The sequence below is a fragment of the Empidonax traillii genome, unplaced genomic scaffold (assembly GCF_003031625.1).
Source record: "Empidonax traillii isolate 1590-97213 ecotype Southwest subspecies unplaced genomic scaffold, ASM303162v1 scaffold39:size2480183, whole genome shotgun sequence".
NCBI lineage: Eukaryota > Metazoa > Chordata > Aves > Passeriformes > Tyrannidae > Empidonax > Empidonax traillii.
The window spans coordinates 961,752-986,610 of NW_020955232.1; the positions used below are offsets into that span (position 1 = coordinate 961,752).

The 24,859-nt window shown below is 43.1% G+C and overlaps 1 protein-coding gene across 1 annotated transcript in view; it reads left to right on the plus strand.

The window, feature by feature from the left end:
• Nucleotides 1-22,366, plus strand: part of FAM20C (FAM20C, golgi associated secretory pathway kinase) — a 58,018-nt gene extending 35,652 nt beyond the window's left edge. The window contains exons 5-11 of the mRNA XM_027878180.1: nt 9,142-9,234; nt 10,998-11,113; nt 17,918-18,098; nt 18,673-18,782; nt 20,135-20,216; nt 20,324-20,383; nt 21,191-22,366. Coding sequence (XP_027733981.1) covers nt 9,142-9,234; nt 10,998-11,113; nt 17,918-18,098; nt 18,673-18,782; nt 20,135-20,216; nt 20,324-20,383; nt 21,191-21,443 — 895 coding nt within the window. The 3' untranslated portion in view covers nt 21,444-22,366. The remainder of the gene's footprint in view (nt 1-9,141; nt 9,235-10,997; nt 11,114-17,917; nt 18,099-18,672; nt 18,783-20,134; nt 20,217-20,323; nt 20,384-21,190) is intronic.
• The last annotated feature ends 2,493 nt before the right edge of the window (nt 22,367-24,859 follow it).

Sequence of the window (24,859 nt, forward strand, 5' to 3'; positions counted from 1 at the left end):
AAGGAGGCTGCAGGTAACTGAGTTCACACAGAGCTCTGCTTGCTCTGACAGTTTTTCAAAAATAGTTTTTGCAGCTGTATCATTTTTCACGTTTGCAATTTATGGCGAGCAGACAAAGTACAGTGGAACCTCAAAGGGATAAATCAAGGGGAAAGATGACAGATATCATGGGCTTGGCATGGCAGAAGTGCTCACACTGCTTGCTTAAGAGCACAAAAGAATCTAGGCCATACAGGGGCAGAAAATGTTCACAGTGATATAATTTCTTAATGAATATCTTAAAGAAAGGCTCAAAATATCATTGGAGCACCTCATTAATGATGTCTCCTGCTTATTTAATTGCTGTGAGGCTTTTTTCTCCCTGCTGTGACAACAGCATTGACCATGTGAACATTGGCACTGGGAACTTTTTTGTTGTGCTGTCAAGTACCTTTTAATCTTTCAATTCCTCTATGTCAAGTCAGGTTTCTATCTCAAAGATGAACCAAACCATATTTCTGGTTCAAGAATTTTTTTTATCTGCAAAGTAAATTGGTGACAGGAGCTTCCCAGACCTTGCCTTTCTTTTCATACCGTGACTCATTTGTTTTTCTGCACAAGCCCTGCTTGTTCTGGATGGTAGAAAAACATTTCTAGCCAGCAAGCACTGCCACTTAGCCACTGTGGCATCAGTGTTCATCTGTTCTCCGTCCTACATTCCCTCTTCCCACCAGCACCCCAAAGGAGGGAGACAAAGATGATTTTGCAGCCCGACTTCCACCTTTGCACCCCTGTAATTTCTGCGTGCTGTGTGCTGCCTCTGGCGCAATCAGCGTCCCAGTATGGATTGCATACATCCCACCGAGCTCCCTGTGCAGGGGGCAGGCTTCTTTAAATCAGGGTATGAAGACCTGAGCTTCTAATTTTGGAAATACACACTTCAATCCCCACTGCTGGCCAAAAAATCAGCCGTGCGTGTCATTGCTTACAACAGAAGCAGCCCCGTACACAGCTTTCCAAAGCGGCCGTGGAAAGCATCTTTATTTCACTCACCCCAGCAGTCAGTGGTGCTGCTTTCCTGTAATAACTGAGATCAACCTCTACCCCGTGATGTTGGAAAAACTCATTTTACCTCAAGTGTTTTAAACTTGCCTGCTTTCTAACACTACCCCCTGCCTCTTAAATTCGAAGATTCCTTAAAGAAAGGCATAAAATGTCTTTGTAGCAGCTCGTTTGTGTTTGCAGGGTGCAGGGGAAATACAGGCATGTGTTATAAAGAAGGATCCTACTTGTCTGGTCACATCGTGTCCCTACCACAGCAGGTGGTGATAAATATTGCTCTGTGTGCTGGATTATACATTAGGTGCATCTGTGTGCACCCCTCTGGAGTTGGGCAGAACTGGAGCCCATTTCTCTGGTTTTGTAGGGCTTACCTGCTTTGAAAGAGCATTTCATTTCCCTTTATCTTCAGCCACCTTCTAAATAATGATAATAATAATAATAATAATACACAAAAAAGCTGTGAATCTGAGCTCTGGCCAGACTGAAAGCTCAGCACTCAGCACAGAGACCCCGTCTCCTTGCCCACGTTCCTGGGGGCAGGAAGGGACTGCTTGGCTGTCGTGCTGAAAAGCGCGGGTGGGGAAGACATCCTGACAAATGTGCTTACACTAATTTTTGGTTTCCATTTTCTTTTCCCATGGTGACAGGCAGCTACTTACTGGGCAGAGCTGGAAGTAATATTCTGAATTGCTGAAGGAAATTTTCTCTGGTTGATCAAACTCTTACGTTTTTTGTGCTGATCAAAGATTCTCTTCATGTCTTATACATCTGAAAGCACAAAAGAGTGAATGAAAAAAGAGCTATTCTTCTGTGCTGGTAGACAATGAAATGATGATTGGTGAGATTATGCCTTGACTTTACTGTCAGCACAATGTCAGTGAAGGCACAGTATAGAGAGGGTGCATTTTGAGATATTAATACCAAATCCAGACCACTGAAAGGAACAGAAAAGCCCCCAGAAAAGAGGAGAATGTCTGGGTTTATAATTATTTTTATAGTTTAGTGGAGAATAAAATTAATTTTTCATATTCTTGGATCGTATTATTTTCCCTGATTATTCATCCCTTTATATTATATCTGCTTGTCTAGGCAGGAGCAGTAACTCAGTGTTTTGCTCAGGTGAAAATCTCCTTATATATATAGATATGTATACATATATATATATATATGTGCATCTAGTGCATGGGATGGCAGGAGCCTTCCACTGGTGCTGGTTTTGCACAATGTTTTCACAAATGCCCTGATCTATGTAGAGGAATAAGAGGTTGCTTCTTTGTCTTGTAGTAACAGTGTTGGTTTTAAGGGCAAAGCCCTTATACTTTCAGGGCTCTGGGCTGATCGGGTTTTCAATGACTTAAAAGTAAATTAATTGTGCTTAGCAAAGAAGGGGCTTCTGAGCTGAGGAATCTGCAGTCTGAAGGCATTGAGGCTTCATTCCCAGGTCTTGGCTTGGGGATGCTCTTTTCAGGAATGGGAGCCAGTTTCTTTGTGCCTGTGCCGCATGTATTCCCTCAGAAAGACACACGGATCAGCTGCAGCAAGTCTTACTGTGGTGGTTTTGCCAGGAGGAAAAGCAAGACTGGAAATCAGCAGAAGAGTAAAGCCAGCACATGGGGACTCGGATGAGAGGGCTGTAGCCATGGGATCATGAAAGGACATTTTGAAGATCACATTAGAACAACGTCTGTCAAGAACGGTTTAGTTCTAGCTGATCTCGCCCTGGGGCCAGGGAATAGGGCTAGGTGACCTCCTGAGCCTCTTTTTTTCTTTTTACTCCGCACTGGAAATGGAAAGCAAGCCCACCCTAATATACTGTTTCCCTGCGGATTTTCTGTCCCTCTCAGCCCCACTGTCTTTCTGTGCCAGGTAACAAGATATTTATATATACAAGTGCTCTTTCGAAAGCTTATTGTCATTCTCTGCATAAGAAGTTTATGATTTATATTAAGCTAACTGGTCCTTGAGCATGTGCTGTTGTCAAGCTCTCTCCGTCTGCTCAGGAGAAAAGCACTCCGGGGCTGGCACGCAATAGCATGATCTCGGTATTTATCCTTTTGGCAGTTTGCTAATTATTCCTATTGCTATCACATCCCTGTGCGAATTTCTGTCTCTCTGCCACAGTAAATATTCACTCCGTTTGTTTTTTTCTAGCTGCAGAAATGCTACTTAAACTGGAGAAGGCTGAATATCCTGCAGAGGCCCATATTGTCATTTGGTTGATGGCGATGAAACGGGCCAAACATCCTCTTTGTACCACTCAAATTGCATGTCTTTGCATTCCTGCCTTGGCCACTCGTTTTCTGGCCCATATTCTGCTCTTGTAAACAGCTCCTATCGGCCCTGGGAGTGCTCTTTGTAGCACAATGCTTTGATAAAGCCAGAGCCATCAGCTGCCAAGACTCCATAAGGAGGCAGAAACAGGCACCAGATCTCTCCTCTGCTGTAGTTGTAGCTGCATTAACAGTATCATTTCTCTTCCTAAGGACTTGCTAAGCCACTAAAATCTATTATAAAATTAAGTGGCACTTCTCCCACCTGTTCTAAGCGGTGCCAAATGCATTGGAAGCCCTCCCAGATGATACAACTCTGCATGCAAAATCTCAGTACCCTCCTAAGGACTGCAGCTGCCTCAGAGACACCTTTTTTTTTTTTTTTTTTTTGCGCGGGCTGCCTCCTTCACTTAGAATAATAAGCTTTAGATGATCTCAGGGCACTGTAGATCCCCCTGCTGCACAATCCAATTTGACATAAGTGTTGCGTGGAGGGGAGGGAGGGAGAAAATCTTGCAAGCAGACACCGGACTTTCAGTCTGAGTTTTCCATTAGTACAAAGAAGAGGTTCATTGGTGAGGGCTGGGGAGATTTCATGCCTATCTGTGTTGGAAGAAAGGCTCTCTGGACGTGATGGAGCATCTGTGCCTCGGTGGTGTGCTGGAGCAAGAGGTTGCCTACAAAGCCCCACTGTGGAGCTTCCAAATGCAAAAAATGCCCAATTCCATTCCAGCCCATAAAATAATTGAAACAGCAGCTAACTGCTGAGTGACCACCTTTTGGTCTTGCATTAACTATATTTTTTCGTTTAAGTAATACTGTATGTGAACTCTGGAGCCTGCAACTCGGCTTCAGGACAGGTATTTTAAACACCTTAAATGCTCCACAGGAAGAGAGGAAAGCTGCTTTCCAAAGGAGAAGAATAGCAACCTGTATCTGTGGGTAGACCCAGTTAATCTCCTGTTATCTGTTCTGATAGCCAAGTTATGCTCTTATCAGTGTCAGTCGTGTCCCTGCCAATGCAATTACAAAGCCTCATTGGCTTATATCTCATAGTGATTTTGCTGCTGCTGAATTCCCCTGGCTGGAGAGGGGCAGGGGCTCTGTCTGCAAAATGGCCTGACCCAAGCAAACCTACTCCCTGCTGCAGCAAAGCTCGTTGTTGTGATCCCTAATCATCCCTAATCCCGGCAGTTGATTCCTCTGATTATGTGTCAGAACAAGAGTGTAACCTATTTAAAAGGAGCTGTTTTCAAATCAGCAGCACATCCTCTCATTAGTTAAGGTACGAGGCTCTAACACAAAAGGTGTCTCTGAAATGTCTCCGGACTGCAGCATAGGAAGACAGCATGTATCTGTCAGGATAACACTTAGCTCAGATTGGGCTGTTTGCCCTATTTTCTAGCTTTTTGGCTACTGTACAGATAACAGAACCCCCCCAGAGCAGAGGAAGTCTGGCAATGAGCAGGATTCTTTTGAGTAATATATGGCCCTGGTGGGTATTAATCCTAGTTTAGGCAGGTGTATGCTAGTGGTCATGGAAACTAAATAGAGATTTCCATGTTAATGGTTTAGTTTCTATAATGGCATTTTATGAAATGTCAGAGAGTCTGCAGTCTGCAGTTGTCCTGTGGTGATGGGGTTCATGAACAGCAAAAAGAAAACCAAAAGCAATTATTAATTTTGGGTTTTGGGGGATCAAGTAATGGGCAAAAAAAGTGTTTACAGAAACATTTAAGAGAAGCTTCATTTCTGAATGAAGATCACTATGTTGATTTATCCAAATACTACTGAACACCAAGTCAGGTCCCAACCACAACTAGAATGGAGCTGACTCACCAGATTTATTCATGACTGTTCATTTATCAGAGCAGCTTTATTTCTTCTGTTTGCAAGCACAATTCACTTTTCTAGCCACCAGATCAGATCACAGTTACATCTTGTCTTGTGTCAACACAAACGTGTCCTTGTCCTGTTTAAATTCATTCTTTGCTTCCCTTGTTTTCTCTAAGTTGTGTCATGGTGGGGAAATCTCCATGGGCTTTGATTTCCCCTTAGTTCTTACTTCTCCTCTACACATGTTACCGTGCTGATTTGCCTTTTCCTCATGCTGGAATTGGGCTGGTGCCACTGTGTAATTTTTAACTGTGTGCACTATCAACAGACCTCCATCTGTCTCTCCTCCACAGCTTCCCAGCCTGCCGTTATAAATATCTGCCAAATCCTTCTCCAAAGAGAGGATCACCAGATTCCAACTGTTTGCAAAATAAGAGCCGCTGCCAGAAATCCTCTCCCACCGTCTGCAACCTGTGCAGAACCTGTCCCTGCTCGATGTGAGGTGTCACTGCTGGCTCTGAGGGGCTCAGACCGCTGCTGTAATTTATCGTCCCTCGGAAGCGTGCACTGCTGCAGGGGGCTCAGCATATCAGTCTGTTTGCTCAAATATCTCATTATGTGTGTCCTTTTATTAGACAATAACCTTCAATAGCCATCAGGTGATAAAACCAAACTAACTTGGGGGATTCTGGTTTTTTTCCCCTTTTAAAAGGCAATTCTGATTTAAAACATGCTGTAGGGTGGCTTGGTTCCAGTGTTGTTTTGTAAGATGCTTTACTTGATCGTGGTTTCAGTGTGTGCCCCTTTTCCAGCTGTCACTTGGGGACTGGGGACCAGTTACTGGGATCCAGATCTGGAGTAACTGATAGGACTTTTTGACTGTTCATCTGTGTTGCTGAGAGCAGTTTGATCTTCCAACTGTCTATGCTTATATATCAGAATAGATCATTAGAAGAATTAGCACCAAACAAGGCAATTTATTGATTAGATTGTGCATAAATTTCAACATGGATAAAGTAAAATTATGTATAAGCACAGTTGATTAAAGTAAAAAATGTAGGTTATGATGTTAAGTGCACTTCAACACTGCTAAAGCCACTCTCATGGCATTCCATGGATGGCACTGATTCAGGGCTGTGTTAGGCTCGTGTGGCTTCAGTTACCTACCTTGGGCTACAATCCTCTCACATGTTAGTGTTTGCTGGTGGTATGGCAGCTTACTCTGGCTGGGGAATTACCAAGAAACCTCTAACCTCTTTAGGTGCTGCTGCGGAAATCAAATTAACCATAAATGTCTGTTTGAATAAAAGTCTATCTAGCTAAAGTCAGATCCAAAGTACAAGAGTCCTGTTCTGTCCGTGGAATATTGTAAGTCAGCAGAAAGGGTTTTTCAAGGTTATTTCAGGGTGCTTGGATCTGCTACATCTTAGTTCTGCAGAGCTCTGCAAAGGAACATAAGGATTGTAAAGCAGCTTGGGGTTGATAAATCCTCCTTCCTGTCTATGTGCTGAACAACACGGTATTTTCAAGAGATAGAAGGTAGGTACCATATGCGTTTGACATGGGCAGGGGCCACGTGGACAGTGGCTGGGGGGGAAGCACCACAGTAACTTGGGAGTTTGTTCATGATGTGTCATCAGGTTCAAAAAATACCGGCATTTCCATTGTCTACATTTCACTGTGGATTTGGTGTCCAGTTTTGAAGGTTTTTGGACAATCAATCCCGTGATTTCCTAGGAGGGTCTGCTACAACTTAATAACACATTATGACAGCAGAAAAATATGTACAAACAAGCCTAAGCCTGCAGGACAGCTGTACTTAACTCCCAAATGAATAATATCCCCCATATTATATATAATATCCCCAGACATTGCTGGGGATGGCAGGGAGTAAAAGGGAATTAGAGCAGCTGGACAATCCTGGTGGTGATGTGCTGACTGCAGGGGAGCTGGGCTGGGGGTATGGCTGTGCTTGCAAGATTGAGATCTAGCTCTTACTGAAGTCTGATTTTCTGGAGCAGGATTTTCTTGTAAAGGAACAGCCGTGATATGTTTAAAGTATTTGGGAGATAAAAAGCAGATGGCATTGATTAGCTAATTAGTAATATTTTCTGCAACTTATCAGCTGTGCTGATATGTGTAAAGTTTGCAAAATCTTGGGTTGAATCTTTCTCTCTTTGACTTGTTAAAGAAATCAACTATTTTAAAATCTGAATGAGAGGGAAAGTTATGTACAAATATGTAATTTTATGCCTAGCAGAAATCTGTTAATCTTTTTCTTAGAATTTATATTCAGGGCTCATTCCTGCATTTCTTTAGGTGAGGTTGCAGCTCTCCCAACTCTTGCCTTGACTGTGCGGTGCATTGTGTGCTGTGCCAGAGGTTCTGCTCTCCTGTATTCCTCTTTGTGGGTGTGCTCATTCCCTCCACTTCTGCATTTGTTATGGAGACAAAGCAAAATACTACTTTTTATTATATGCCAGGCTCACTTTTGGCTTGTGTCCTTGTGAACCCTTTGGCCACAGCAGTGTCCTAGGAGGACTTCTGCCACGTGTTGGCCGCCTCTGTGGCCACTACTGTCACAGTGGTCAGTGCTGTTTTGGCCAGAGTGTCACTGGGGTGTTTAAGGCCACTCTGACCTTGACTTACATTGGACAGCACCTTGATGTTGTCTTTGTGGTAGCAATTGTTCATCATTTAGGGCAAATTCGAGTGCCTTGCCAAGATGTTAATGTAAGAAAGAATGTCTGAGAAAGAATATCACACTTTCAAACCCATTTGGGTGCATAGCAAAGTCTTCTTAAAGCCAAAACCCACAAGACTTCACCGGTTTCTCCAGCAATGTGGAGAGCCCCAGGGGAGCTTGTGGGCAGATACCATCTCTGGTAGTCACAGTCGTGGGTGGACACAGCTTTGGTTTCCCAACAAACCCCATAATTAAGACTTATTGCAAATTCTCCGGAGGTTTGAGCTGTGCACCAGCACCACCCCAAAGCCTTTGATGTGCCAAGGGCCCCCATGCAGAAGCTGTATTTTAATTGCCAGCAGGTAGCAGGAGTGACGCATGAGCTGTCAGCTGGGCCACCTGTGCCAGTGGGGAATGAAAAAGAGCTTTGTTTTCCTCTTCTGGGGAACTGTCCTCCCTTGCAGATGCTCTGCAGACAGCTTTGCTGTGCTTATCTCCCACTGAAGACTTCAAAACAGGGCATAACTCAGGTTGAGGTGGGACCCTGACATTGTACTGATCAACTGCCCGAGTTGTGTTCCATCCAAAAGCCATCAGGTCTAAAATTGCCTCAAGTGAGACAGAGATTTTCTTCTGTCTTACATGGAGCTTTGTATTTCCCATGGAGTGCAGTGTGGAAGCTTTACCCTTTCTATTTCCATCAGAATGACAATTTTTACTGGTTCTTAAACTGAAGAAACAACAAATTCTGCATCCTCTCTCAAGCACATTCTTGTTAATGTTCTTTGAAACATGACGTGTCCTGGCCGTCAAACTGCAATGATCCCATTTCTTCTGAAATGGGAAAAACATGTCATTTTGGGCTCCAAGAAATACAAAAGGAGAGGCATATTCTAGATAGGAGCTGCGTGGCTGCCAAAGATGAAAGAAAAATGTTATTACTTTTGGAAATTTCATAATCACAGTTAATGATAATTTAATGAAATGACATTGTCTTCACCGCTATCACTAATGAAATGTTTGAGAGTGATAAAACAGATCTTGTTAAATAGAGCGAGAATCTTGAGTGGAACAGCTTTGTGACAGCAGACTGTGTGCACAAGTCTTGAATTCCCATTTTTTGGTTACAGTAGTTTAAAAAAGAAGATAAAATGAAGGCTGCATGGCAAATAATGCACACATGAGGTATTTAAAGGTCTTCCATTAAGCAAACAATTCTGAACTCCTGAATAGCATGCTGATGACTGAGCACTGCTCCTTAGAAATGCTAACCCTTCATTAAAACACTTTCCTTGTTTTCCTTTGCAGGCAAACCAGAGAACAAGAAACCCCGCCTGACTTTTTTTATTTCTCAGACTATGAGAGACATAATGCAGAAATAGCAGCATTTCATCTGGACAGGCAAGTAGAACGGATTTGCATTAGAAGAAAAGGGGAAATATTGTGATAAGTTGCTGCACTTGGCCAGCCCTGTAACTGAATTACTTTTAAAAAGTGGAAAGTCGAACAAAGGTGGGCAAATGCCATGAATAAATGAAATGGCAACTGATGAAAGGGTAGATTAATAATTAGGAAATGCGACTTGCTCTGGGAATGAGAAGCCTGGCAATAAGTAATTCTCAAAAAGAAAGAGAAGTTATATTGAAGGGAAGATGAGAAATTAATTTCCCCTGTGATCTCGAAGTACATATGGAGAGGATCCATCTCTGGGAGAATGTGTCACGTAAGTGTGAAGGGAGCCTGGCTCACCCCAATTAGCTCCAGGGCACAGAGATCTGAGTGAGATGTGGGGAGTGGTGTGAGTATTCAGAGGGGAGTAATCGAGGTGAGTTCTGGTTTCACAGCAAAAAGCTGGGACTCTCCCCCCTCAGGAGTACATTTTGGCCACAAGTTCGTGTGAAGGAGAGGGCATTGGTGTCATCTTATGGTCCTGCCAGCTGAAAATGTCCCCCCCAGCCAGAGTTAGTGCAGGGGATGGTGGATACACCAAGACTGGCAAGGGACTGCAGCCCTCTCAACCTGCCCAGATTAGGGATGGGAATTAATGATTAGTAATTAACAGTGGGGCTAGAAACAATGGCATTTCACAGGCTGAGTCAGAACTGGAGAGTCTTTTACACTGTGAAGTGCTGAGAAACGTCCTTTCAAAAGCTTGAAGCTTTGGGACAACAAATTATTTGGGGGGTTATGTAGTACTGGTGCCCTCTGGGATGACAGTTGGGGTATGGGAACCTGTCAGTTGATGGCACAGGGTGGATTTGCTGTTGGGAGCCATCCTGATGAGATCCTTCAAGGATCTTCTCTTTTTTATTGTTGTTGACCTTGGTGTTGATCCCTTCTGATTTGTGTTTTATATTGCCATTTTAAGCAGATGGTGCTGTAGAAAAAAGCATTAGTGGAGTTCCTACGGGGGGTATGTTAGATATTCACACACTAAGCAGGAAAAGCAGTTGCTACCCAATGTAGAAAATCTGAACAGCAGACAGCGGATATAAAAACCCTGCCTATGGGGAGACTTCGTATGGGGCCTTTGCTGTTTTACTGTATCTAATAGCAGTGCTTAGTAGGGAGTTTTTTATGATCTATTAAGGCAGGGGAGTTTGGGGTAGAAAGAGCCTCTTCTCCCAGCCTTTGCCTGTGGGAAAATTTTTAGTCTCAAGGAGATTGTTTAGGTTGGTGTAAGGGTATTAAAACAGAAAGAAGCAGAAGGAAATAAATCAAACACATACTAAGACTGTCAGAAAAAGAATTACATGGTGTTTATGGAAGAAAGGGGCTGAAATCCCATTCCCCAAGTCACTTAAAAAACTGGTGAGCAAAATGCATGTCATAACAATCATGAAGTAGCACAAAGTGAAAAAATAAATTTCCACTGTCTCTTGTGTCTGGAGTCGTATGTGTCTTCATTTTTATCAGGAACAATGCCCCCCATACCCTTTTGAATTTTGCTCCATACTATGTAGGCAAGTCAGAGCTCATCACATTCAGGACATATTTTGTAATATGTTATATGAAGGATTATCCAGTTTAAAGTTGATGGGCTTTTTGCTCCTTAAAGACCACAGATGAATGTGCCTTCAGAGTGTAATGAAGCTTCCTAAAACCTAAGACTATCATTACATTTTAATCCTTTACATAAACTACCTCTTTTCTTCCTCTTCCAGGATCCTGGATTTCCGTCGTGTGCCACCAGTTGCAGGTAGACTGGTTAACATGACAAGGGAAATACGAGATGTTACTCGTGACAAGAAGCTGTGGAGAACATTTTTCATCTCACCAGGTAGTCTTGGAAATAACACTATATTCTTTCTATCCCGCCGAACAGACACTTAAGGGAACGATGTGTAGATTGCTTAATTGCTCAGATATTTCTAATAAAACTGTCTCCTAGACCTTTTGAATAAAAATAAATGTGGAGACATAGCTTGCAAAGAAGGCTGTATTGTTTTGAACTGACTGCCTTTTCCTCTTGACAAATTATCCTCAGAGACAGGCTTTTATGTTCTCCAAAGCAATGTATTCAACAAATGTTTTATGTAGAACAATTTCTAAAGCAATTTTTTTCTGTTGCTCTCAGTTTACCCTAAACCTTATTACCTGGCCCATTAGTTATTTAGACTCTTTTTCCTACTGCAGTGTGATCTGTCACTTCTATTGGTCAGATGCATTTATTTCTGGTTTTGACTGGAGGACCAAAACCTAATTTTCTCAGAATCATTTAGGTTTTATTCCAACAGGAGTTTGGGGGGGAAAAAAAAATCAAGAAATAGCTATATGACATATCCTGCCTCCAGCTTGAAATCTCTGCTGGGCAGAGGGCAGGCTAGAAATGACCTGAGTTGTCCCCAGTCCTCACTCTTGCTTAGAGGGCTGACCCAGAAACCAATACCACTCTCTATTACTCTTCACTCTTTCCAACATCTTGTGGACCCAGTCAGGGATGGAGCTCCACAGTGTGGGAATTTTACAAACACAGAATAAAACTGTGCCCTGCTCACCAAAAGGCACAACTGGAATGGGGAAAAATGGGCGAAGGGTGGGAAAAAGTATCAGCATCTCTGCATAGCACATGAGATGTTGAGATGGAGAAATTAGAGCTTTGAGTTAAGGCACGAAAATAACGCTTCACTTTGTTCTTACCTATGGAATATGTAGGTTAACATTCAACTTAAAGCATAGTGCTGTGTTCCAGTAGCTCAACTCACATTGTTTCAGCTGCATGCAATATGCTTTGCTGAACTCAGGCTGTGACTTGTGTAAGAGGCAATCTGGAGCAGAAACCTCCAGAGGTCTCTCCCTTGCTCCGTGTGCGATTGGCCAGAAGCTGTTTATCCCAGATCCCTAAAGTCAAGATCCGAAGACTTAATTACAGTTTCTCTCAATTTAACTGCAATTCATTGCCATCAGTGAGAAACCAGAGCCCTGTCTTTGCAGTGCTTTCACTCTTAAAATGTTTATCACACTTTTCTGATCCCAAATAAAGTCATTATTACGGCTGTTATTTTTAGCTTCGAAGTTGTGTTCAGCTCTGCAGGACGCAGTTGAGCAGACAGTTATTTGTTAGAGTAACTTCACTCGTAAAATATGTTACATAATTACAGAAGGTTTCATCTTGCCCCGTATTATGAGCACTCCAATTTTACCTGCACAGTTACGGTGACAGAAGTGACCCTACACGGTGACACTACATGGTGACACTACACGGTGACACTACATGGTGACAGTACACGGTGACAGTGCATGTTCGTTCACCAAACCTAATGGGCAGACATTTTTGTATTTGCATCAGTTGCTTTTCCTCCCTCTCTATCTCTGTCTCTCTCTCTACTTTTTTTTTTTTTTGACTTGGCTTTTTGTAGGCAAATAATCACACACAAAAGATGGCAAAAAAATCTTGTGACTGTCTACATGCACAAGGTGCTTTGGCTCATTTAAAACATAAGTCATTTTATTCCCATTTTGGTAAGTAAGACATGGATTAGTAGGTTTGCTTGATTTTTAATCTTCCCACATTATATTTCAAGGCTTAGGGGCAAACTTCAATGATTTCTGAGAATTACAAAACTGTTCTCAAGTACTGAGAAGCTTACAGCAGCCAGAGCAGGGCAACACAGAGTTAAGGCTGCCAGTTCGGATGAAGATCTTTATCTTGTCATTATGAAATTCCAGACATCCAAGGGATGATCCAAGCATAATCCTTTATTCAAATTTATTTAGAGGACTCAGATAAAGTCAATTAAAATACTTGATTAACTATGAATCAGGCTTTTCTGGAGAATAAAATGCTTAAGCAATTAATTTTTTCTTTCCCTTTTACATTTCCTAAATCAATATACTTTGCTTAAATCCTGTTGGTTACTTGTCAGAGTTCTTCCCTACAAGTCCCCAGTTTAATTAGTCAGATTCTCATTAACATATGCCCAACCTCTGTCTTGTATTTCATACCGACCTTAGAAGGCAGACATTAATTAATGCTTAATGAAAAAATAATAAAGATCCTAAATTAAGCATTTAGAAACAACTTCACAAGCCTAGCAGGCAGCTCAAGCAGCAGATTGAGGGCAGAGATGGAAGAGTCAGGTGCAGGGGTGAGACTTGTGGTCTGGAAAGGTGAGGATGGAGAGGGAAAAGGGAGCCTGGGGAAGACTGGAAAAGGCTGATTTGTCCTCTCTAGCAGATGAAGGGTAGTTGGTTTTGATGGAGACCTGTTCACAAACTGAGAAGTTGCACAAACCAGTCTGATCACCTATTCAGAGCCCTCTGGGACTCTGTTTCAGGTGGCTTTGTCACTGCATCTCTATCCCCAGAGGTGCTCAGTGGCAATTAATGGTCGTGATGGCAATATATCTCTCTCCATGCACACATATACCTCTCTTAAAATTAAAGGAGCACTAAATGAAATTGATTTTATAGAATTCTCTTTCCCTCGGGCTGAGAGCCCACAGTTTGCAGTGGGAACCCTCAGAGGGTGGACACTGATGATGCTCATCACTGCACTGTGTTATTCCCCAGACCACCATGGGGATGTGTTGGAAGAAACCTCACTGCATTTCCACACCTGGGACACCTCCCTTGTCCCATCAGCCATGGAAATCAGGGCCAGGGAGCTGCAGACAGTCGTAGCTTCAGAGCACAGTGCCGAGCAGGATCCCTTCTTCCACTGGAAAGTGGTGATGGCTCTGAAGAGGCAGGTCAGTTGATGCATTAGGCTGCACTCAGAGAGGAAGCAGATTGCAGAAAAGTGCTCTTCCAGGCAGTTTGGACTTAAACATGAGAAATGGAATTAGGTCAGTAATTATTTAAATTAATTTTACATCTTTTGCAGTAGGGCAGACTGCAGTAGCCCTGCTACTCCCACAAATGAATGGTAATTTGCTAGGAAAAAAGAGACATATTAATGATGTCAGCCTTCGTTTTGGAAGTAATTGAGGCAGCAGCTTAAAGAAATCAATGTTACACAGCTAGTAAGCACTATGTTTTTGTTCATATTAACCAATTCCAAGGGATTATGGATTCTTTTTCCTCTCTCAGCATACAATAGCAATTCTGAATTACCTATTATTTTGAGGAGGTAAAAGAAAGATCTTTTCATGCATTGCTCTAGTAAATATTCAGGATTCTTTCCAGTATTCCAGTTGCACAGGCTTGCTAAATGTCCTCTATTAACAGTCATGCAAAGCTCAATAAAAGATTTGCTCTGCCAAGCAATTTGCTTTAAGGTATCCTCCCTTGTTCCTTTTCTTCCTGAGAACTATTGTTCAGCTATCAGGATGATGCCCAGACACTCTGGTTCTTAATTGTTGTAATTAGTTGGAGTTTCGATCACCAGACCATAATTTTTGCATTTCATTATGAATCGTAGCCATTCCTCCTCAGATAATGAAAATCAGACTTTGCAACATGGGATTCTCTTGCCTTTCCTGTGCTCTGGGGAAACAATTTTGGTTTGTAATGAAGAAGGAGTTTGCACGTTGCAAATTCACAGCATTTGAACATTTCAGCAAGTATAAACATCCTTCCCTGCCTGCTTTGCCAGCACTGCTGCTGTTGCCATTTCTACCCACTATGGAGGGGCACAAACTCCTGGCTGTTTCTTCTTTTGCAGGTGTACTTATACAGAAACACCTTCATCCGGTGAGAGGAACAGATGGTTTGGGCAATTTTAATGGGAGGAGAAGGACCATGCTCCAATAGGGAGCTCATCTCCCCTTTCCCTCTTCCTTTGCCTTCAGAAAGCCAAACCCTACTCTCAGCATGGGATGGCCATGAAGTGCTGGGCTTGTGTCTCTAGCTGGAATTTCACCCTCAGCCTGCTGTGCAGAATGTGGGTCACCTACTTAGGTTTCAAAGAGCCTTGCTGCTGCACCTTGAAGTCTTAAATGAGAACTGTGGGTTTCTATATTTGGTACCTCTTTTTTTTTTTTTCCCTACATTTTTAAGAAACCTTAAAAATGAATGCTTCCACGGATGATTCAGGCTGCTTCATCTTACTGTCAGTATATAAGAATTAGGGTAGACATACTAAGATGTCTATTTTGTATCAATCAAGGCAGTTAATTTCATTAGCAGTAGCTTGAGATACAGCATCATTTCACCTGCACTATCCCCAGAAACTGGACAGGAGCTGTGGAGAGTAGGTCTGAGCCCACAGGAAGAATAACTGCTGGCAGAAACAGCTTCGCCACTGAAAATAACTTCTCAGTGAGAAATACACTTTTGGTTTTACTGCAAGTTCACTGTCTTAATGACAGGATGCATCTTGTCATTGCTGGGAGGACTGGACGCCTGGGTGTAGGCAATGGGAGCTCTGTGGGAAGATCAATAGCTGGAGGATCCCGGCAGGGATGAGCGGGATGAGTGGCTGGCATGGTGCAGGCAGCACACGTGCTCCCTGCATCACTCTGCAGCAGCAAACACCATCACTGCCACAGCCCCCGAGCCTTCCTCGAGATTTATCTGGATACTGGTGTGTGATTACTGTCAAATGATTAGTCCCAGCTGCTTTCGTTGACAGTACAGAGCAGGGTTTCATTGTTCCCAAAGTTAAATTCAGAAGCAAACTATTAAACACAGTATTTATCTTCCCACTGAGCAAAACGCTGTGTTTAATACAATTCCTTTTTTGAAAGGTCAGATTTACATAGCGAGCAGCAGAGGCTGTGATGGCGCAGGGTGGGGGGCATTGCTGGGCCTTTTGCTCTTTACAAAACTGTTATGGTGGCAGATAACTGAGCACCGGCTTCCTGCTGCCAGGTGGGAGTCAGGTCACGGTGGAAACACAAACCCTGGCTGCAGCACAGGGAAAACCTGACCTTCCCACTGAGGCAGCTGGTGCCCAGGAAAGAAGGGATCTCTATATTCCCTAACTCTTCAACTTTAACCTGCAGCAAGCAGCATCTGCATGTGATTTCTTGTAAATCATCCCTTGTGGCAGCCTGGAACCCCTTGAAATATTTTATCTGCAATAATTTCTTTTAAGGATATAAATCACAGATGTTTGGGTTAGTTGTTTCTGAGCATGGATGGATGGGTGGCCCTTATGAGTCAGTCACAGCAGAGGGATGTGAATAGGCTTTCTCCAGAGTAAAGTTATCACAACTTCATGGACAAATCTGATGGGCATCAATAGAGGCTTGGAAATGAAAAGCTGAGATAAACTGTCAAGTAGTAACACATCAGCCTTACAGTCCACTTATTTGGTGTAATTCCATGTTTAGCAGCCAGTCACAGATCATGCAGCTATTTAATACAATCAAAAACATCGTGAGATCTTATGTTCCCCTACTTCTCTTTCTCCAAACACAGCTCCTTGCTGTGTTCATCTCTCCCTTTTGTAAAAAACTCCAGTATTGTTCCCTATCCTCTTGACTCACTGTGTTCCACCAGCACTGCACCATCTCCATGGGACACTTGGCTGGTTGAAGTTTGGATTTGATCCAAGGGGATGTCACAGAGATGTTCAGGGCCACGTGCTGCAGGGTATCACTGAGATGAAAACCCATCAGCTTACCTTTCCGAGCCACCAGCTCTTCAGTGGCCGGCAGAAAATCACCTCCCTCTGTTGCCAGCCCTTCCTGCCTCATTTATACTGAGCCTGCCCAAAGGGAGAGGAGCTCAGAAATAATATTTGAATTTAGAGGCCTAGTGGGGAATTAGGACACAATGTGACTTCTCAGCTTCATGCATTACCATGAGGAAAGGGCACACTCTTCCTCTAATGGCATTTTATGTGCATAAAGCAATGTCAAAAGAGTTGTAGCACACTGACAAGAGCAGCAGTGTGCTCCTATTCCTGTTCATAGCCCTGCGTTGGTGGGCTTTGGGGATGAGCTGCTCTCTCTCACCTTCAGTGAATTCCCGTGGGCAGGGTGTTCCTGCGAAGAGGTGGGTGTTCCTGTTGGTACAGAAATAGGTGGTGGCAGTTTTGGGGAGGTTTTGAGGTAACACAAGCTCCAAAACCTGCTGCAGATTCTTTCTCTGCGGCTGTTGGAGTAATGTGAGGGGTGGAGGAAGAAATGTGTGTTTGGGATGTGTGCTGACAGAGCTACATCTGTGCTATTTCCACCTTCTACACACACACCCCCACGGGAGCCTGCATGGTAAATAATTCTCCGTACTAAAACTGCCATTTCTTGTCACACCAACAAGGCAATAAGCAAATGAATGAAATGTTCTCTGTTCTTAAAGAAACGAACCAAGGTTTTGAAAAATTACTTAATTTGGGGCATGTGCCACTTGTTCAGCTGTGAGATTTGGGGTTCCAGCCTGGGGTAACAGATAGATCCCGAAGAATGTATCAGTCTGGGGGGAAAAAAAAAAAAAAAAAAAAGGAGAAAGAAAAGGATTTTTTTTAAAAGTGGTTTTGGAAGATATAAATAGACTGGAAATAGTTGTAGAGAACTCAGCACAGGGCGTGATCACAGCCACTGAAATTAATGTCTTTCTAGTGGTTTCAGTGGAAGAAAAGTATGTGTGGTAACAGGGTTTTGGATTTATTTCTGCTCTTACATACATCAGTGCTTTTATGAATTCTCAAATACTAATTTAAGGGTAGGTTTTATAACTCTTTTCCTTTATTTGCCAGCCAACAACATCTGCTTCTATGGGGAATGTTCCTACTACTGCTCAACAGAGCACGCCCTGTGTGGAAAACCAGATCAGATTGAAGGGTCCCTGGCTGCTTTCCTACCAGATTTGTCTTTAGCAAAAAGGAAAACCTGGAGAAACCCTTGGAGACGTTCCTACCACAAGCGCAAGAAAGCAGAGTGAGTAGTGGTGAGCAAAGGGAGGGTAATGGGAAAATAGTGCTGCAGTCACTGCCCTGGCTGTCCTGGCCTTAGGACAGCACCTGTATTTCTCCATCTCCTGGGAAGGACAGGGCACTTAATGTGCCAGGAGCTCCAGCTTATGGTCCTGAACCCACAAGGACCTTCAATGGCATAATTCCCTCATGGGACAAATACCTCCAGTGGCACTGACAAGATGCAACGGGACCTGTCTCAAGTCCTATCAGAGGGAGAAAGATTCACTGCTATCAGCAGCCCTGAGCAAGTCGGAGATGTTTTCATCATATGACTGATGGTGCAGCTAGTCTCCTAAATCCTGAAGCTATTAGCCAGATAGTTTTCAATCTTGTGGTTTTCTTCCCTTTTCATCAGTCACAATCTTTCTCGGTTGCCTGCATTGCTGGAAGCAGCCTGAAGAATTTTCTCCCTCTACCTGACCCTGCCCTCAGTCCAACATAATACAACTAGATCTGTGCAAAATAACATTTTTTTTTTTGTAATTTTCAGTAAGCTTTGTATATCATGTAAAATATCAAAATATTGCCTTTTCCAGATGGGAAGTTGATCCAGATTATTGTGAAGAGGTTAAACAAACACCCCCATATGACAGTGGGACCAGAATTCTGGATATAATGGATATGACAGTTTTTGATTTCCTAATGGGTATGTTTCATCTCTTTCAAAAATTAAATGCAACATTTAATTAGAATAAGAACTATTTCTTTCTACACTGCTTGCACAGCTCAGCAGTTTGCTAAAGCATGGCTGAAGCTGCATTTACTGTATGTGCCGTCCTAGATGATTATGAGAAAATGCAGATTTATGTGGTTATGTATTCCCATCAGTGCAGATTAAAGGAACAAAGATGTTCAGAAATGCAGAGTGATGATGAATGCAGGTCAGGCCAGTCTCCTTCACAACAGTGAAGGGCTTCAGTTTGCTTTAGTGAGGGCTTTACCACTGTAATGTATGGCTCCTGGAGGCACATGCAAAGACTGCTCATTACTGGTGCTTTGTTCTCATCCTGTAGTGGTGTTCTCTGCTCCTTGCTCTATAAAATGTGAGGGAGAGGCAGGGGAAGAGGCATTGCTTTGTTACAGAGGAAGCTGTGGTATATATCAGGAAGGTTTTATCTGCTTATGCAACCAAATCAGAATAAAATAATTATTAACAATTGGGTAATAGTGACCCAATCCAAGCCTAGTCATTGGCTAACACTGAGACATTCTAATATGAAATCTCCTCTGCTGTAGCTAATACACCCCCAAGTTCCCAACCTACAACACACTTGATCCTTGGGCACGTGCCAGTGTTGACATATCCTCTGCCATTGCCCCCACTGAGATTTCTGCAATAGGCTGCAGCAGGAGAGGCCAAGTCACAGCTCAGGAGCCATATGTGGCATCTATAAGTAGCTCCAGACCCCTGCCATGAAGACAAAACTCATAGCTTGGCACCAGTACTCTGCACACTGACCTTAAAAAGCAGGTCCCACGTCTGCCTGCCTTGGTGCCCAAAGGGGGCTGTGCAGCTCTACCACTGCAGTGCCATCCTGATCCATATGTTAGAGCCACGACACTGTTTTGGCCTTCCAGGCAGTCAGAAATTTGGACAAAGTTCTTAATAGAGGAAAACCAGGATGTTTGGTCAGGGTTCAAAAAGCTGAATGCAGTATCAGGAAAGTCATATGGATTAACAGCCCTGCTTGAAGCATTTGCCCCCCCCTAAGCCAAGCCTCGCACATCACATGTGCTGTGGCCGCTGCACACACTGTGCTGACCCCAGGCTGGAGCAGCAGGGCTCGTTTCCACCATCTTCCAGCATCACACACTTTGGGGCATCCATGGCAGAAGCCAATGAGCTCAGTAAATCCATTCCTTTCCATGCCCTTCACAGCCATCATGTGTGGGGAGCCCTGGGCTTCTCACTGAACTGGGGGCTTTGCATCGCCCTGACCTGCAGGCTCAGCAGCAAACCAGAGTGAGAATGACCCTTTTTTTCTCTTTATTCCATAGGTAACATGGATCGACATCACTACGAAACCTTTGAGAAGTTTGGAAATGAAACGTTTATTATCCACTTAGATAATGGAAGAGGGTAAATATCTTCAATAATCTTTTTTTTGGGGGGGGGGGCCAGAAAGAAGGAAAAAAGTGAGTCTTGGTAACAACTTTTGTCACATTCTTGCTCTTATCTTTAAATAGGTTTGGAAAATATTCCCATGATGAACTTTCCATATTGGTGCCTTTAAACCAGTGCTGCAGGTATGTTTCACCTCTGCAGTTGTTTCCTGGTTTACACAGTTGTTTCCACTAACAGGACTGAAAATGTTCAAGTGAATCTGTTGTTGCACACCATGGAGATGAGGACATGGTGTGATCCTGCCCACAGAGCCTGACTTTAGCTATGCCTGAGCACTGACACATTAAATGCTCTGTTGAGATCAGGATCTTGCAGTAGCATGGTTATGAGCTGTCAGAATAGAGGCTTTAAGACAAAATACCCGAGGAAGTCCAGTGGCAAAACTTATCCCAGTCGGTTCAGGTGCTTCACCACAGCTTTCCTTGGAGCCCCTGGCCGGGGTTTTCAGAGAGGACAGGTGACATTTAGAGTTTCAGCTTTGCACAACTGAGATGCAGCATGAGCTCTGTGTCTCTGGGGGCCCTTGGGCATCCCTGCAGGGTGAGCCTGAGGAGCCTCCACTGCTGTCACCCATCCTCCTGCTCAGTGCCATGTGTGTCATTGCCAAAGGTGGACATGACCCTGTGAATGCTGCACCAGCTCCAGTTGGTGCTTTTTCCAGCTGAGGAACAGAAGGGCTGCCTTCACTTCAGCACAGAGCTGTGCTCCAAAACCTCTCCACCTCTAAGGGCCCCCAGGGATCACTGGCCAGGTGACAATGCCAGCTGCTCCTTAAGACTGTGACAGTGCCTGTTTCTCATCATTTCAGATCACATAATACACTTTTTACACTATTAATGCAGTGCTGACTATAAGCCTTTTAGCCCTGTCAAGACCAACGGTGATGAAAATACTGATTTGCATTTTTTCTTCTCCTTTTTTTCTCCTAGAATCAGGAAGTCTACCTATCTGCGATTACAGCTGTTAGCCAAGGAGGAATACAAACTCAGTCTCTTGATGAAAGAATCTTTGCTAAAAGATAAAATAGCTCCGATTCTCTACCAGCCTCACTTGGAGGCGATGGACAGGCGGCTACGGATTGTCCTCAAGGCTGTTAGTGACTGTATAGAAAAGGATGGTTATGACAATGTGGTTGAAAATGACTTTAACACTGATGTTAACACTGTTACGACCGAGAGGTAGTGAAATCGCAAGACTACGTTTTTACCAGCCGAGTAAAGAAGATTCAAAGAGGAAAAAGAAAAAGAAAATAAAAAAATAAGTCTTGCAAAAGACTGTGTATGCCACTTTGTGAATTCAGTGAATTCAGAAATGAGATATAATTGTTCCCAAAGTAGGTAAAGTGTAGACTCTGCAAAGGATTAGCTCATTAAGAAAAAATAAGTCTAATGTGATGCTTTTCATTAGTTCCTGAAGAGAGATTATGAAAAGATTCAGAAAATACTCAGATCATTGGCAGACAACAGTCTGATAGCAAAACACCTCCTGTCCTTTTTTGTATAGAAAGGAGGCCTTTACTTCATATTTTGTATTTATATATGGTATATCTATGAAACCCCAGACCTACCTACCAAATTTAACTAAGAGGGATGGCATAGTTTTGTGACTCACACTTTATTTGTGGTGACAGTCCACTTAGTATTTTGTGTTAACCCTTTAAGTGCTCTAATCCACTGTATCTTATTTAAATTGAATGCTTTTTTCCCCCCAGCTACTCAGCATTTAAAGGGTTAAGGCATTATGAACCTTTAAAGGCAAATAATAATAATAATAATTATAATTATAATTATAATAATAAATACAGTGGTTACCAGAAGGGAATTTCACTAATTGTGCATTGACAGGAATACTTGAATGTTGGTTTTACAAAGTGATGTAAAATGACAAGTTGTACTATTTGTCCATAAGGAGGTGGCAGCTCTTATCTTTCTAGACTATCATAGCTGAGCTGCTACTTTTCAATTTTGCTTTTGATAGTTTTGTGTAAATATATACATATATGGGTAAAAAGCTGCTTTCAGCAGCTCTAGGCTTACTTTTGCAGCATTTTTGTGGAATTGTTTGCAACGTGGTAAAAGTGCAATAAAGATATGGCAAAATGTGTAGCCATTGTGTCTAAATGGATTCATTCATCTTGTTCAGAGCAAAGCTGTGTGCACCAGCCAAGTATTCCAGAAGTGGTTGTTTAAATTGTCATCCCCTTTTGTAGCAGCAGCAAATGGAGCTGAAGTGGGGAATGGGTGATTAATATACACTGCAACTCTGATAAGGACCATGGTGTTGAAATGGCTAATCTTTCATATGAAAGCATTGTTTTGACTGTCATTTCAGCGTCCCTTCCTCCTGCAATTATAGCTGTAGAAACAAGCTGTAAAGCAGCACCTCTAAAAGATAATGGCTTGACATGCTGCCCAGAGGATTTAGATACATCAGTACCTCCGACTTGGGTAGCAAAAGCCCGTGCACAACCTAGAAAACCTCAGCCTAAATTAGCTAGGAACATGGTATTCTTATATTCTTAACCAAATAGTTTTGAATCACGTTCAGCTGCATTCATAGAAGATGTGTGGAGACTTTCAGCCCCAAAGCAAGCTATAAATTGAACACGTGGCTTTATTTGACTTGTGAAAACATGGTGTGGTACAGCAGGAATCCCTTATTGCTCCTTTGGGTGAGGAGAGAATTTATTATGACAATATTCATCACCACTATAATTCAAAGCTGGCATTTGTTTCTTTTGATGTCTTTCTTCTCAGGGATTCATAAACATATACTTTAAAAGCCTGTAGCTGGATAGACTAAAATGTGGGCCTTTCAGCATACTAAAATTATGAATGAGACCAAGAGCTGCTACTTGGTACTATCCTTGCTTTATCCTCAATGCCTGGCTGTTTTTCTGCAGGTGCTGCTTCTTATCATGATGAGATTGTGCCAGGACAGCAGATGGGGGCTATAAAAACACCTTCCTGGGGCAGCCCCTGCTTTTTTGCTTCTGGGGCTAGCTCAGCAAACCTGGTTTTGTTTTGGAAAGTAGCTCTTGGAAGACTCCTAGCCCAGAGGGGAGCAGTTACAGTGGAGTTCTTTGCTCTTTAGAAGCTGGGTGTAGGTCAGGAGCTCCTGGCAGGGTGGTTCAAGCTGAAGGTCTCTGAAGAAGGCTGCCTGGTGCTGTCAGGGATATGAACTTACTGTTATGAATCTAATTCTGAATTTCCCTAAGCAAAACTAGTAGTGTTTTTATAGAATAAGTATTGCTTCTTATGGAATAAGTAGTGTTTGTGTAGAATATATAGAACTAAAGGTCGTTATTCCTTGCCATATTGTAACGAGTTTCAAGGGTCTCCAGTTTCCTTCCTGTCCTGAACTTTGATGTAGACCTATAAAAGTTCTTTTCATTTCCAGTGTTAAATTGGGCATACAGAAAAGCTGAAGGGGCGCCTTTTCAGACATACAAGTATCTTGGAAGAAGGGAGACACCAGCTAACATGCTGGGAGAGGTTTTTCATCCTCAGTGCCTCTGATGAGAAATTGGGGTAAATTAACCCCACCTGGGCAGTGCAAGCCTAGAAACACTGCGGGGTGCTCAGGCAATCAATGGCAAGAGGTGAGTTCAGACCCCACCCGTGGTCAGGGTAGCTGAGGACACGGGCTGAACTGAGGGATTTTGGAAGGAGTGGGATAATTAATTAAACAGGCTGCGGAGATGCTTCTTGGTATCCACCAGGAAGCTCTGGTGTGTTTGCATTCCTGCTGCCAGGCAGCTGGAGCTTTGACTCATGTTCATTTTCCAGGTATTTGGGAAGGGAGAAGAGTTATTGCCTTGTTCTGCTGTTTCTTTTTTTACATGAGCAGGGGTGAGTGGGCATGAGAGACAGGAAAACGGACACAGGGAGTAAACTTGGGGCTCTGCCTGCCACCTCTTGGGGTAAGAGCCTTGAGGATGACTCTGCACAGCCCAGGCAGAGGCAAACCCCTACTTTTGTGGTGCATCTGCATTGCCCCAAGAAACAGCTGACTTGAAGTTCTGAAAACCTCATGGGTTTGCCTTTAGGCTGAGGGTGTTGCTCTCCCACAGTGAAATACATCCTTCTATAAGAAATGAGAGTTTTCCAGCTCTCCCAGCAGTGGGTAAGATTTGAGGGTGTCTTTGCACAGACACAGCTCATTCTTGGGGTCCTTGTGAGGAGAGCAAGGTGGGATTGGTGTGCAGAGGTTGTGCACCTCAGCAGATTGCAGCTGTGGGAGATGGTGGCTCTGAAAGGGCTGTCACTGTGCATTTGGTCAGTAATCCATGAACTAAGGAGGATTAGTATGACATGGTGTAACGTCTCTTTAGGAGCCCTACATATTTACCAGACAAAAAGATTTGCTCTAAGAAGATAAATAAGTGTCAGAACTCAGTTGGTTTGTCTCAGAGTCTCAAAAATGGGTGTAGCAGGAGCACCTAGACAATTAACGCACTGAGAAATCTGCAGTAGCCTGTTGGGGGCATAATGTGTTCAGCACAATTAAATAGAGTATGCACAATAAATAACAGATAAAAATAGATAATATACTTCTAAAAGCACCTAATTACAACTGCATCTGACAGCTTAGAATAG